The sequence below is a fragment of the Dendrobates tinctorius genome, unplaced genomic scaffold (assembly GCF_039654945.1).
Source record: "Dendrobates tinctorius isolate UK_male_01 unplaced genomic scaffold, ASM3965494v1 ptg000232l, whole genome shotgun sequence".
Lineage (NCBI taxonomy): Eukaryota > Metazoa > Chordata > Amphibia > Anura > Dendrobatidae > Dendrobates > Dendrobates tinctorius.
In genome coordinates this window covers 2,846,868-2,862,815 of record NW_027361899.1, presented here as the reverse complement: position 1 = coordinate 2,862,815, position 15,948 = coordinate 2,846,868, and the positions used below count along the sequence as shown (strand labels likewise).

The 15,948-nt window shown below is 52.1% G+C and overlaps 1 protein-coding gene across 1 annotated transcript; it reads left to right on the top strand.

Moving 5' to 3' along the window:
• Nucleotides 1-530: 530 nt before the first annotated feature.
• On the top strand, nucleotides 531-14,703 carry CCDC167 (coiled-coil domain containing 167). The gene is made up of 4 exons (XM_073556264.1): nucleotides 531-672; nucleotides 6,316-6,410; nucleotides 6,691-6,743; nucleotides 14,261-14,703. The coding sequence occupies exons 1-4, from the start codon at nucleotides 595-597 to the stop codon at nucleotides 14,362-14,364; spliced, it is 330 nt and encodes a 109-aa protein (XP_073412365.1). The 5' UTR covers nucleotides 531-594; the 3' UTR covers nucleotides 14,365-14,703.
• Nucleotides 14,704-15,948: the final 1,245 nt, after the last annotated feature.

Below are 15,948 nucleotides of genomic sequence, written 5' to 3'. Positions count from 1 at the left end.
AACCAGTAAGAAAATGAACATTAACCCTGTCACTGCCCTGGACCACCAGAAATACAGACATTAACCACTTATTTGCCCTGGACCACCAGAACTAATGTTAACCCCTTCCCTGTCCTGAACCACCAGAGATATAGATATTAACCATTTCATCGCCCCACAGGACTAGGCACCCCAACGTTAACCCTCTCACTGCCCCGGACCACCAGGCTAGTAACCTTTTCGGTACCGGAGACCCTGCTCATCCTAAAGTCCTTGTGTCATGACTTTGTGTGACGTGGAGACTAGCAGATTCCATCACATTAAATGGCACAAAGACTAAGCTCCACACGGCAGAGGAGGTAAAAGACAGAGAAGCAGCAGCCACAGCAGCTCCCCGGGGGAGGAACACTCCCACCGCTCCCCACAGCTGGAGCCTGCTGCTGCCGCGGCCCTGAAGCATGATGGGAACTGTAGTTCTGCAGCACAAGTCACCGCTGCCCTCAGCAGACATGGCGGCCGCCCTGAGAGACTTACCCGTCTGCCCTTCACAAACATGGCGGCCGCGGCTTCACGCTCCGCCCTGCCCGGGTCAGACATGGCGGCTCCGGTGTCACAATGTGGAGAGAGAGAGACGTGTCCGGGAAGTGCGGGATGGGGAGAAAGAAGCGGGAGCGGCTGAGCCTTGCCACGGAGGTGAGGAGCGCGGGCCCGGACGCTGCGTGTGCGACTTCCCCCGTGTCCTCTCCGCACGCGCTGTGGTTGTGACGTCATAACACCACTGTGACAGCGGGAGAGTGACGTCACAGAGAGCGGAAACATCCAGTGGTTCCGCCCCTAGTAACCAGTCAGGCGCAATAGCATATAGGCATAGCAACCAACGCCGAACTTTTGAAAGCCAGTAGGATCCTGTTTTGTTGCTATGGGAGAATGAGATCACGTGTCTCATCTGCACCCCAAGAACTGGTTACCACGGCCCGCGCGCGAGGAGCCGCCTCCTGGTTACCACGGACCGCGCGCGAGGAGCCGCCTCATGGTTACCACGGATCGCGCGCGAGGAGCCGCCTCCTGGTTACCACGGATCGCGCACGAGGAGCCGCCTCCTGGTTACCACGGACCGCGAGCGAGGAGCCGCCTCCTGGTTACCACGGACCGCGAGCGAGGAGCCGCCTCCTGGTTACCACGGACCGCGCGCGAGGAGCCGCCTCCTGGTTACCACGGATCGCGCGCGAGGAGCCGCCTCCTGGTTACCACGGACCGCGAGCGAGGAGCCGCCTCCTGGTTACCACGGACCGTGCGCGAGGAGCCGCCTCCTGGTTACCACGGACCGCGCGCGAGGAGCCGCCTCCTGGTTACCACGGACCGTGCGCGAGGAGCCGCCTCCTGGTTACCACGGACCGCGCGCGAGGAGCCGCCTCCTGGTTACCACGGACCGTGAGCGAGGAGCCGCCTCCTGGTTACCACGGACCGTGAGCGAGGAGCCGCCTCCTGGTTACCACGGACCGTGCGCGAGGAGCCGCCTCCTGGTTACCACGGACCGTGCGCGAGGAGCCGCCTCCTGGTTACCACGGACCGTGCGCGAGGAGCCGCCTCCTGGTTACCACGGACCGCGCGCGAGGAGCCGCCTCCTGGTTACCACGGACCGTGAGCGAGGAGCCGCCTCCTGGTTACCACGGACCGCGCGCGAGGAGCCGCCTCCTGGTTACCACGGACCGTGCGCGAGGAGCCGCCTCCTGGTTACTACGGACCGTGTACGAGGAGCCGCATCCTGGTTACCACAGACCGTGTACGAGGAGCCACCTCCTGGTTACCATGGACCATGTACAATGAGCCGCCTCCTGGTTAACATGGACCGTGTACGAGGAGCCGCCTCCTGGTTACCACGGACCGTGTACGAGGAGCCGCCTCCTGGTTACCAGGGACCGTGCACGAGGAGCCGCCTCCTGGTTACTACGGACCGTGTACGAGGAGCCGCCTCCTGGTTACCACGGACCGTGTACGAGGAGCCGCCTCCTGGTTACCAGGGACCGTGCACGAGGAGCCGCCTCCTGGTTACTACGGACCGTGCACGAGGAGCCGCCTCCTGGTTACTACGGACCGTGCGCGAGGAGCCGCCTCCTGGTTACCACGGACCGCGCGCGAGGAGCCGCCTCCTGGTTACCACGGACCGCGCGCAAGGAGCCGCCTCCTGGTTACCACGGACCGCGCGCGAGGAGCCGCCTCCTGGTTACCACGGACCGCGAGCGAGGAGCCGCCTCCTGGTTACCACGGACCGTGAGCGAGGAGCCGCCTCCTGGTTACCACGGACCGTGCGCGAGGAGCCGTCTCCTGGTTACCACGGACCGCGCGCGAGGAGCCGCCTCCTGGTTACCACGGACCGCGCGCGAGGAGCCGCCTCCTGGTTACCACGGACCGCGCGCGAGGAGCCGCCTCCTGGTTACCACGGACCGCGCGCGAGGAGCCGCCTCCTGGTTACCACGGACCGTGAGCGAGGAGCCGCCTCCTGGTTACCACGGACCGTGCACGAGGAGCCGCCTCCTGGTTACCACGGACCGTGCGCGAGGAGCCGCCTCCTGGTTACCACGGACCGTGCGCGAGGAGCCGCCTCCTGGTTACCACGGACCGTGCACGAGGAGCCGCCTCCTGGTTACCACGGACCGTGAGCGAGGAGCCGCCTCCTGGTTACCACGGACCGCGCGCGAGGAGCCACCTCCTGGTTACAGCGCACGAGGAGCCGCCTCCTGGTTACCACGGACCGTGTAGGAGGAGCCGCCTCCTGGTTACCAGGGACCGTGCACGAGGAGCCGCCTCCTGGTTACTACGGACCGTGTACGAGGAGCCGCCTCCTGGTTACCACGGACCGTGTACGAGGAGCCACCTCCTGGTTACCGCGCACGAGGAGCCGCCTCCTGGTTACCACGGACCATGTACGAGGAGCCGCCTCCTGGTTACCACGGACCATGCACGAGGAGCCGCCTCCTGGTTACCACGGACCGCGCACGAGGAGCCGCCTCCTGGTTACCACGGACCGCGCACGAGGAGCCGCCTCCTGGTTACCACGGACCGCGCACGAGGAGCCGCCTCCTGGTTACCACGGACCGCGCACGAGGATCCGCCTCCTGGTTACCACGGACCGCGTACGAGGAGCCGCCTCCTGGTTACCACGGACTGCGCACGAGGATCCGCCTCCTGGTTACCACGGACCGCGCACGAGGATCCGCCTCCTGGTTACCACGGACCGTGCACGAGGAGCCGCCTCCTGGTTACCATGGACCGTGCACGAGGAGCCGCCTCCTGGTTACCACGGACCGTGTATGAGGAGCCGCCTCCTGGTTACCACGGACCGTGTACAAGTAGCTCCCTCCTGGTTACCATGGACCGTGTACAATGAGCTGCCTCCTGGTTAACATGGACCGTGTACGAGGAGCCGCCTCCTGGTTACCACGGACCGTGTACGAGGAGCCGCCTCCTGGTTACCAGGGACCGTGCACGAGGAGCCGCCTCCTGGTTACTACGGACCGCGCGCGAGGAGCCGCCTCCTGGTTACCACGGACCGCGCGCGAGGAGCCGCCTCCTGGTTACCACGGACCGTGAGCGAGGAGCCGCCTCCTGGTTACCACGGACCGTGCACGAGGAGCCGCCTCCTGGTTACCACGGACCGTGCGCGAGGAGCCGCCTCCTGGTTACCACGGACCGTGCGCGAGGAGCCGCCTCCTGGTTACCACGGACCGTGCGCGAGGAGCCGCCTCCTGGTTACCACGGACCGTGAGCGAGGAGCCGCCTCCTGGTTACCACGGACCGCGCGCGAGGAGCCACCTCCTGGTTACAGCGCACGAGGAGCCGCCTCCTGGTTACCACGGACCGTGTAGGAGGAGCCGCCTCCTGGTTACCAGGGACCGTGCACGAGGAGCCGCCTCCTGGTTACTACGGACCGTGTACGAGGAGCCGCCTCCTGGTTACCACGGACCGTGTACGAGGAGCCACCTCCTGGTTACCGCGCACGAGGAGCCGCCTCCTGGTTACCACGGACCATGTACGAGGAGCCGCCTCCTGGTTACCACGGACCATGCACGAGGAGCCGCCTCCTGGTTACCACGGACCGCGCACGAGGAGCCGCCTCCTGGTTACCACGGACCGCGCACGAGGAGCCGCCTCCTGGTTACCACGGACCGTGTACGAGGAGCCGCCTCCTGGTTACCATGCACCGTGTACGAGGAGCCGCCTCCTGGTTACCATGGACCGTGTACAAGGAGCCGCCTCCTGGTTACCATGGACCGTGTACGAGGAGCCGCCTCCTGGTTACCATGGACCGTGTACGAGGAGCCGCCTCCTGGTTACCACGGACAGTGTACGAGGAGCCGCCTCCTGGTTGCCACGGACCATGTACAGCGAGCCGCCTCCTGGTTGCCGTGGATCCTCTACAGGGAGCCGCCGCCTCTGTCTGGTGAACCGCCTCCTGGATACCACGGACAGTGTACGAGGAGCCGCCTCCTGGTTGCCACGGACAGTGTACGAGGAGCCGCCTCCTGGTTGCCATGGACAGTGTACGAGGAGCCGCCTCCTGGTTACCACGGACAGTGTACGAGGAGCCGCCTCCTGGTTGCCACGGACCATGTACAGCGAGCCGCCTCCTGGTTACCACGGACAGTGTACGAGGAGCCGCCTCCTGGTTGCCACGGACCATGTACAGTGAGCCGCCTCCTGGTTGCCGTGGATCCTCTACAGGGAGCCGCCGCCTCTGTCTGGTGAACCGCCTCCTGGATACCACGGACAGTGTACGAGGAGCCGCCTCCTGGTTGCCACGGACAGTGTACGAGGAGCCGCCTCCTGGTTGCCACGGACAGTGTACGAGGAGCCGCCTCCTGGTTACCACGGACAGTGTACGAGGAGCCGCCTCCTGGTTGCCACGGACCATGTACAGCGAGCCGCCTCCTGGTTACCACGGACAGTGTACGAGGAGCCGCCTCCTGGTTGCCACGGACCATGTACAGCGAGCCGCCTCCTGGTTGCCGTGGATCCTCTACAGGGAGCCGCCGCCTCTGTCCGGTGAACCGCCTCCTGGTGGCCTTGGACAGGAGGAACCGCCCCCTGGTTGAGTCAGACAGTGTCCAATGAGCCACCACCTGGTTGCAGCGGAACCTGTCCGGTGAGCCACCTCTTGGTTGCCGTGGACCCTGTACCAAGCCACTGCCTGGTCACCATGGGCAGTTGCACATGGGCCGCCGTAGTAAGCCTCCACCTGCTTGGTGCTTCATCTGCTGGTCACCGCTCTGCCGTGGGTAAGAACGGGGCTGACATCGTCCTTGCTGCTTTGTTCCGGGATGTAAACAATGAGCGAATCCCCTCAGTAAATAGTGATCGTCCTTGTATTGATGGTGGGTTTAGTTATTGTTTTGATCCCACCACGACAAGGTGACCCGATCTTGCGAGAAGCCAGTCTGCCTCAATAGACAGGGAAGGGCAGGACCCAGACGCAACTGGAACAAAAAGCTCTATAGACTAGATGCACAGCCGAAAAAGGGGAAGACGTCGCCCCCCACTAGAGCTGCAGCGTACAAGGGGCTAGAGGAGCCGGGGCAGCGGTGTGTTATTGGCCAGTGTGAATGTGCACCTGCACGCTGCACTTATACTGAATGTGTGCCGGCCCATTTATTCTGGCGCAGCAGAATATTTCCTGACATGTTTATGTTGAGAACCGCGCCGGCGGTGATGTCGGCCCTCACGTCCCGGTAAGGCTAGTTTCACATTAGCGTTTTTTTGCGCAGCGCATCGGGCGCATAAAAAACGCAAAGAAAAACGCAAAACAAACGCGCGTTTTTTTAACGTCATGCGCACGCTGATGTGTTAAAAAAACGCAGAGTTGTTTGCGTTTTACATGCGTTTTTTGCATGCGTTGGCGTTTTTTATGCGCATGCGTTTTTAAGTGTGACGTTTTTTCCATTGTCTAGAGAACATTCTAGACTTGTTTCACTCAAAAACGCATGCGTAAAAAAACGCAACCGTGCGCAAGACCATGCGCACGCATGCGTTACCATAGACTTCAATGTGTTGTTTTTGCGCATTCCGTGCGCAAGCGTGCGCATGCGTTTTTTTGCCGAGACAGGGCGCACCAAAAAATCCAACATGTTGCGTCTGGCGCACCTGGCGCAAAAGACAAAAAAACGCATGCGCACGAAAACGCAAGTGTGCGCAAAAACATGCGCACGTCATGTTAAACATAGGTGCGCAGTGCGCATGCGCACGGGTGCGCACGATGCGCTGCGCACAAAAGCGCAAATGTGAAACCAGCCTTAGGGTCCGCTGCGCATTTTCTCATCGCACCGATGGTTTCTCTTGCAGATAGATGGTGTGGAGGAGAAGCTGGAGTCCTGCAGGAGCAACATGGAGGACATCGACTACAGACTGCGCAGAGATGAGCTGACGGAGGAGGGGAGGTGAGGAGCAGATGTGGTGGTGCGGGGAGGCGGGAGGTAAGTGGGGGGGAAGGGAATGGTGAAGCATTTGCAGGACCACACATATCGCTCCACGGTTCCCTGCACCTTCTTGGAGACCACCAAGCACTGACACGTTGCGCCTCCCCCTGGGATCTGGCGGGGTTATATTACAGACCTCCTGTGGGGTCATTAGTTGCCATTAATACAAGTAGCAGAAGTATTGGCGCCCCTGTTCTATTATCTCTGGTCCTAATTTGACATTTTTTCTCATCATTTTAAGGAAATCATTAGAGAAAGAGAAGAATGCGCTCACCAACAAGATGTCTTATTATGGTAAGTAGGAGGAGGGGCACAGGGTGCGGTACTACACAGTGTAGAATGAGGGGGATGGGCACAGGGTGCGGTATTACACAGTGTAGAATGAGGGGGAGGGGCACAGGGTGCGGTATTACACAGTGTAGAATGAGGGGGAGGGGCACAGGGTGCGGTATTACACAGTGTAGAATGAGGGGGAGGGGCACAGGGTGCGGTACTACACAGTGTAGAATGAGGGGGAGGGGCACAGGGTGCGGTATTACACAGTGTAGAATGAGGGGGAGGGGCACAGGGTGCGGTACTACACAGTGTAGAATGAGGGGGAGGGGCACAGGGTGCGGTACTACACAGTGTAGAATGAGGGGGAGGGGCACAGGGTGCGCTATTACACAGTGTAGAATGAGGGGGAGGGGCACAGGGTGCGCTATTACACAGTGTAGAATGAGGGGGAGGGGCACAGGGTGCTGTATTACACAGTATAGAATGAGGGGGAGGGGCACAGGGTGCTGTATTACACAGTGTAGAATGAGGGGGAGGGGCACCGGGTGCGGTATTACACAGTGTAGAATGAGGGGGAGGGGCACAGGGTGCGGTATTACACAGTGTAGAATGAGGGGGAGGGGCACAGGGTGCTGTATTACACAGTATAGAATGAGGGGGAGGGGCACAGGGTACGCTATTACACAGTGTAGAATGAGGGGGAGGGGCACCGGGTGCGGTATTACACAGTGTAGAATGAGGGGCACAGGGTGCTGTATTACACAGTGTAGAATGAGGGGGAGGGGCACCGGGTGCGGTATTGCACAGTGTAGAATGAGGGGGAGGGGCACCGGGTGCTGTATTACACAGTGTAGAATGAGGGGGAGGGGCACAGGGTGCGGTATTACACAGTATAGAATGAGGGGGAGGGGCACAGGGTGCTGTGTTACACAGTGTAGAATGAGGGGGAGGGGCACAGGGTACGCTATTACACAGTGTAGAATGAGGGGGAGGGGCACCGGGTGCGGTATTACACAGTGTAGAATGAGGGGCACAGGGTGCTGTATTACACAGTGTAGAATGAGGGGGAGGGGCACAGGGTGCGGTATTACACAGTGTAGAATGAGGGGGAGGGGCACAGGGTGCCAAGTTCTCCAAAAAATATGACATAGTTGTCATGGGAGATTTCAACTATCCAGACATTTGTTGGGAATCTCTCTCAGGCAAAACTAACAGGTCAAGGAAATTCTTATCCTCTCTTGCTGACAACTTTATCTTCCAAAAGGTAGGGGAGAAAACAAGGGGAACTGCTACCTTGGATCCAATCCTTATAAACAGGGAGGAAATGGTTGAGGAGGTAAAAGTGGCTGGGACCCTAGGAGGTAGCGACCATGCTATTTTAGAATTTTGGATAACTAGAGGAGGAAGACCTGTGAAGACTCAGACGTCAAGGTTAGATTTCAGAAAGGCAGATTTTAAGGGATTCAGAAAGAGAATTGGAGGGATCCAATGGCTGGATATCCTTAAAGACAAAAATGTCCAGGAGGGATGGGAAATCTTGAAAAATGAAATTCTCAAAGCACAATCGTTAACAATTCCGAAAAGAGGGAAGAATAGGAAGCATTTAAGGAAACCAGGATGGATGAACACAGAACTTAAGCACATGCTAAAAATGTTTATAAAATGGAAAGAGGGAGGCATATCTAAAGAAGAATATAATGCTGTCTGCAGAACCTGCAGGGCACAAGTCAGATTAGCTGAAGCTGACAATGAATTGAGGCTTGCAAGAGACGTCAAAAGCAATAATAAAGGATTTTGGGGATATGTCAAAAGTAAAAGAAAAGTCAAAGATGCTATAGGATTTTTACAGAATGAAAATGATGAAATGGTAGGACAGGATATCAGGACTCTTCAGACCTACAGATGACTACCCATTCCTGCTACTACATGTGGGGACAAATGACACCGCAAGAAACGACCTGGAAATCATCTGCAGAGACTTTGAAGACTTAGGCAAGAAAGTGAAAGAACTGGGAGCGCAGGTGGTCTTCTCTTCCATCCTCCCAGTGGATGGCCATGGAACAAGGAGGTGGAATAAGATTCTGCAGGTGAACAACTGGCTACGTCGATGGTGCCGTCAGCAACGATTTGGATTTCTGGATCACGGAGTGAACTACTTATACGATGGACTACTTGCTAGAGATGGGGTGCACCTTACGAAGACTGGAAAGCATGTATTTGGAAGTCGCCTTGCTACACTTGTAAGGAGAGCTTTAAACTAGAACAACATGGGAAGGGAAGCAAAAGACCAGAAAAAGCCATACACCTGACAAATGCTATTGAGAACTCTGCTATTAGAAGTGGAAAGGAAGAACAAAGACGAAAGAATCTAATTAATAAAAATATTGGAGAAAGAGAAACCAATCACAAACTAAAATGTTTCTATACTAATGCACAAAGCATGGGCAACAAACAAGGAGAATTGGAACTACTAACACAGGAAAAGAAATATGATGTCATTGGTGAAACTTGGTGGGACAATACACATGATTGGAATACAAGACTAGAAGGATACAACTTATTTGCAAGAAACAGACTTGATAAACGAGGAGGGGGTGTCGCATTGTATGTTCGAAACGCGTATATCTGCACAGAGATTGAAGCTTCAGAGACTGGGAGTTCTGTGGAAACTGTTTGGGTAAGAATACAAGGACAGAACAATGGAAAGGACACCATTGTAGGCATTTACTACAGGCCGCCTGTGCAAGCCGAAGATATAGATGAACTCTTTATGCATCAGATGGCCAAGTTCTCCAAAAAATATGACATAGTTGTCATGGGAGATTTCAACTATCCAGACATTTGTTGGGAATCTCTCTCAGGCAAAACTAACAGGTCAAGGAAATTCTTATCCTCTCTTGCTGACAACTTTATCTTCCAAAAGGTAAGGGAGAAAACAAGGGGAACTGCTACCTTGGATCTAATCCTTATAAACAGGGAGGAAATGGTTGAGGAGGTAAAAGTGGCTGGGACCCTAGGAGGTAGCGACCATGCTATTTTAGAATTTTGGATAACTAGAGGTGGAAGACCTGTGAAGACTCAGACGTCAAGGTTAGATTTCAGAAAGGCAGATTTTAAGGGATTCAGAAAGAGAATTGGAAGGATCCAATGGCTGGATATCCTGAAAGACAAAAATGTCCAGGAGGGATGGGAAATCTTGAAAAATGAAATTCTCAAAGCACAGTTGTTAACAATTCCGAAAAGAGGGAAGAATAGGAAGCATTTAAGGAAACCAGGATGGATGAACACAGAACTTAAGCACATGCTAAAAAGGAAGAAAAAAATGTTTATAAAATGGAAAGAGGGAGGCATATCTAAAGAAGAATATAATGCTGTCTGCAGAACCTGCAGGGCACAAATCAGATTAGCTAAAGCTGAAAATGAACTGAGGCTTGCAAGAGATGTCAAAAGCAATAATAAAGGATTTTGGGGATATGTCAAAAGTAAAAGAAAAGTCAAAGATGCTATAGGATTTTTACAGGATGAAAATGATGAAATGGTAAGACAGGATGTTGAGAAGGCTGAACTTTTAAATTCCTATTTTGCATCTGTTTTCTCTCAGAAAGGAAATGCAACATCAACTGTTATTCACTGTCCTATTAAGGGAATAGAAGAATCCAGGATATCTATAAACAGAAAGATAGGAAACACTTAGCTAACCTAAATGAATTCAAGTCTCCAGGTCCAGATGAATTACACCCCAGAGTACTGAAGGAGATAGCAGAAGAAATTTTTGAACCCCTCTCCATAATCTTTGAAAATTCTTGGAGAACAGAAGTGCCAGAAGACTGGAGAAGAGCAAATGTTGTTCCTATCTTCAAAAAGGGGAAGAAGGTGGACCCAGGCAACTATAGGCCGGTGAGTCTGACTTCTATACCAGGAAAGATCTTTGAACAAATTATTAAACAACATGTATGTCAATACCTGGATAAGAATGAAGTGATTAAACAGAGTCAGCATGGGTTTCTAACTAATAAGTCATGTCAGACTAACTTAATTTCCTTCTATGACGGTATCACTGATTGGGTGGATCAAGGAAATGCTGTAGATATAGTATATCTTGACTTCAGCAAAGCATTTGACAAAGTCTCTCATACAATCCTTATTGAAAAAATGACTAAGTATGGAATGGACAAGGCAACTGTTAGGTGGATTCATAACTGGCTTAGTGATCGGACCCAAAGAGTGGTCGTAAATGGCTGCACATCCAGTTGGAAGAATGTCTCAAGTGGGGTACCACAGGGCTCTGTCCTGGGCCCTGTATTGTTCAACATCTTTATCAACGATTTAGATGAAGGAATTGAGGGTAAACTGATTAAATTTGCTGATGACACAAAGCTAGGAGGGATAGCTAATACTAGAGAAGAGAGAGAGAGGATTCAAAAAGATTTAAATAAACTGGAGAAGTGGGCAGCAACTAACAGAATGGTTTTTAACAGGGAGAAATGCAAAGTACTACATCTGGGCAATAAAAATGAAAAAAGCATATACAGAATGGGAGGAATAGGGCTAAGTGACAGCACATGTGAAAAAGACTTGGGTATACTAATAGATCACAGACTGAATATGAGTCAACAGTGTGATGCAGCAGCAAAAAAGGCAAATGCAATTCTAGGATGTATTAACAGAAGCATACAGTCTAGATCACGTGAAGTCATTATTTCCCTCTACTCCTCTTTGGTCAGACCTCATCTGGAATATTGTGTCCAGTTTTGGGCACCACATTTTAAAAAAGACATCAACAAACTGGAGCAAGTTCAGAAAAGAGCGACCAGAATGGTGACCGGTCTGCAAACCCTGTCTTATGAGGAAAGGTTGCAGGATTTGGGAATGTTTAGTTTGCAAAAGAGAAGACTGAGAGGAGACTTAATAGCTGTCTACAAATATCTAAAGGGCTGTCACATTGTAGAAGGATCAACTTTATTCTCATTTGCACAAGGAAAGACTAGAAGCAATGGGATGAAACTGAATGGGAAGAGACACAGATTAGATATTAGAAAAAACTTTTTGACAGTAAGAGTGATCAATGAGTGGAACAGGCTGCCACGAGAAGTGGTGAGTTCTCCTTCAATGGAAGTCTTCAAACAGAGGCTGGACAGACATCTGACTGGGATGATTTAGCGAATCCTGCTTTGAGCAGGGGGTTGGACCAGATGGCCCAGGAGGTCCCTTCCAACTCTACGATTCTATGAATCTATGATTCTATGATTCTAGAATGTTGAGAAGGCTGAACTTTTAAATTCCTATTTTGCATCTGTTTTCTCTCAGAAAGGAAATGTAACATCAACTGTTCTTCACTGTCCTATTAAGGGAATAGAAGAATCCACGATATCTATAAACAGAAAGATAGTGAGGAAACACTTAGCTAACCTAAATGAATTCAAGTCTCCAGGTCCAGATGAATTACACCCCAGAGTACTGAAGGAGATAGCAGAAGAAATTTTTGAACCCCTCTCCATAATCTTTGAAAATTCTTGGAGAACAGGAGAAGTCCCAGAAGACTGGAGAAGAGCAAATGTTGTTCCTGTCTTCAAAAAGGGGAAGAAGGTGGACCCAGGCAACTATAGGCCGGTGAGTCTGACTTCTATACCAGGAAAGATCTTTGAACAAATTATTAAACAACATGTATGTCAGTACCTGGATAAGAATGAAGTGAGTAAACAGAGTCAGCATGGGTTTGTAACTAATAAGTCATGTCAGACTAACTTCATTTCCTTCTATGACGGAATCACTGATTGGGTGGATCAAGGAAATGCTGTAGATATAGTATATCTTGACTTCAGCAAAGCATTTGACAAAGTCTCTCATACAATCCTTATTGAAAAAATGACTAAGTATAGAATGGACAAGGCAACTGTTAGGTGGATTCATAACTGGCTTAGTGATCGGACCCAAAGAGTGGTCGTAAACGGCTGCACATCCAGTTGGAAGAATGTCTCAAGTGGGGTACCACAGGGCTCTGTCCTGGGCCCTGTATTCAACATCTTTATCAACGATTTAGATGAAGGAATTGAGGGTAAACGGATTAAATTTACTGATGACACAAAGCTAGGAGGGATAGCTAATACTAGAGAAGAGAGAGAGAGGATTCAAAAATATATAAATAAACTGGAGAAGTGGGCAGCAACTAACAGAATGGTTTTTAACAGGGAAAAATGCAAAGTACTACATCTGGGCAATAAAAATGAAAAAAGCATATACAGAATGGGAGGAATAGGGCTAAGCAACAGCACATGTGAAAAAGACTTGGGTATTCTAATAGATCACAGACCGAATATGAGTCAACAGTGTGATGCAGCAGCAAAAAAGGCAAATGCAATTCTAGGATGTATTAACAGTAGCATACAGTCTAGATCACGTGAAGTCATTATTGCCCTCTACTCCTCTTTGGTCAGACCTCATCGGGAATACTGTGTCCAGTTTTGGGCACCACATTTTAAAAAAGACATCAACAAACTGGAGCAAGTTCAGAAAAGAGCGACCAGAATGGTGACCGGTCTGCAAACCCTGTCTTATGAGGAAAGGTTGCAGGATTTGGGAATGTTTAGTTGCAAAAGAGAAGACTGAGAGGAGACTTAATAGCTGTCTACAAATATCTAAAGGGCTGTCACATTGTAGAAGGATCAACTTTATTCTCATTTGCACAAGGAAAGACTAGAAGCAATGGGCTGAAACTGAATGGGAGGAGACAGATTAGATATTAGAAAAAACTTTTTGACAGTTAAGAGTGATCAATGAGTGGAACAGGCTGCCACGAGAAGTGGTGAGTTCTCCTTCAATGGAAGTCTTCAAACAGAGGCTGGACAGACATCTGACTGGGATGATTTAGCGAATCCTGCTTTGAGCAGGGGGTTGGACCAGATGGCCCAGGAGGTCCCTTCCAACTCTACGATTCTATGATTCTAGTGTAGAATGAGGGGGAGGGGCACAGGGTGCGGTATTAGTGTAGAATGAGGGGGAGGGGCACAGGGTGCGGTATTACAGTGTTGAATGAGGGGGAGGGGCACAGTGCGGTATTACACAGTGTAGAATGAGGGGGAGGGGCACAGGGTGCTGTATTACACAGTGTGGAATGAGGGGGAGGGGCACCGGGTGCGGTATTACACAGTGTAGAATGAGGGGGAGGGGCACAGGGTGCGGTATTACACAGTGTAGAATGAGGGGGAGGGGCACAGGGTGCGGTATTACACAGTGTAGAATGAGGGGGAGGGGCACAGGATGCGGTATTACACAGTGCAGGGGAAGGGGCAAGGCACAGGATGCGGTATTACATAACGAAGGAGGTGGGGTGAGGCACAGGATGCGGTATTACACAGTGCAGGATGAGGGGCGGAGCACAGGATGCGGTATTACACAACGCAGGGGGAGGGGCACAGGATGCGGTATTACATAACGAAGGAGGTGGGGTGAGGCACAGGGTGCAGTATTACACACTGCAGGAAGGATAGGGCGGTGATTTCAGAGTGACGTATGAGCTCTTTTGTTTCTTCGTTCAGAGAAGGAGCTGAAATCTTTACGACATGAGAACCGTAAGAACGCCATGGTGTCCTTCGCCCTCTTCTTCCTCATCGTTCTGGTGTATTACTGCTGGACCATGTGATCAGCACCACGGCGGACGAGCGGTCATAGATCCATCTATGAAGTCACCGGGGTCACAGATCTGATTGTCAGGGGGTCGCGGAGCAGAGTCCAGGCTCTCCGTCACTTTCCAGCTCCTGTCCCTGGTAGGAGCCATGTTTAGTGCCACCCATTAACTTGGATCTGCGCAATCGCAGCCGCCTGGGAGGCTGACGCTGTTTCATCTACTGACCCTCTGTCTCGTGAAGATTAATGAGCGCCTCGCTGTCGCGTGCCTCGCTGACGAGCTCCAGTAACGCTGCTGACAAATGAATGTTTCTTTTCATACATTTTGTATAAGAAAATAAACCGTTTTTTCACATTCTTGGCTCCATTACTCGCGGGGCGGTGGTCACGGTCAGCATCGACCGCCGTCACATGGCAGTCCCCGGATGTGTCATTCTGCCTCAGAAGTGCTGGACTATCGGAGACATTGTCTCTGAATCTGCAGTCCTATGTGTCACCGTACACAGGGCCACTTCTGACTCCCCCCATAATAACGCCCAGCGCTGCCACCGGACCACACGGCCCAGAGAGGGTAGTAGTCGACCGGTTGGTGTGAACTCTGCCAGTAGTCATGCAGTGCTGGGTGGGGCAGGGGAACCCGGACAACCCAGATCAGATGGTTAGCCTGAGCAAGCGTTATACTGCTACCCAGGACTTTGTACATGGCTCTGCCACACTGTGGTATCACACCGGTCCCTGTAAGTCAGAGTGAGGGTGGCAGGAGACTACCCCTAAACCGGTCTCGTGAACTAGCGGTATCAGGTGCTGTCGGTGCCAAGGTCCAGCTCATGTGATTACCAACTGCCCCGACTGCTGAATCCATGGACTGCAGGTTTACTCGCCAGTTGATGTTTCCTCAGAGTCTACACCGCGGACGCAGTTGGTCCGGCCAGTGAACCCCATCTGTGCCAGGAGCACATCACTGCGCGGAGGCTCTCCTTACCTCCGGGAGTCTAGAGACACTCGTCCATGGGTCACTGATCTCCAGGTTGGAACCCGCTGGGGGGAATTCAGGGTTGTTTACGTACACAGTGAACCCTGGGAGTATTTGATGGTGGAGGTTACTTTTTGCACTCCGTGCGGGGAGTTTAAACATGTCGTGGGCATAGGAACCTTCTCAATTAGATATGAATAAACTAAGATAAAGTCCAAATTAATAAAGACTTAAAAAGTTTTCATGTCAATACACAATAAAAGGAAAACCAAACAATTGGACATAAATACAATACCATAAAATGTAATAATATAAGGAGATAGTTACATAGTGAACACATGGGCCAATGTGACTCCTTGAGAAAGCCACGGTAGGCGAAACGTACGATGGAGGGAGCTGGAGACTCATTGAGCCACTGATGACAGGTATCTATGATCTTATTACATTTCCTATGCACTTTGAGTTTTCAGACCCTGTGTCTGTTTACTATATGGACTTTAGATTGCTGAGGGATTTTTTATGATCACTATAGTTATTTATGGCCCATGTGTTCACTGTGTAACTATCTCCTTATATTATGACATTTTATGGTATTGTATTATGTCCAGTTGTTTGGTTTTCATTTTA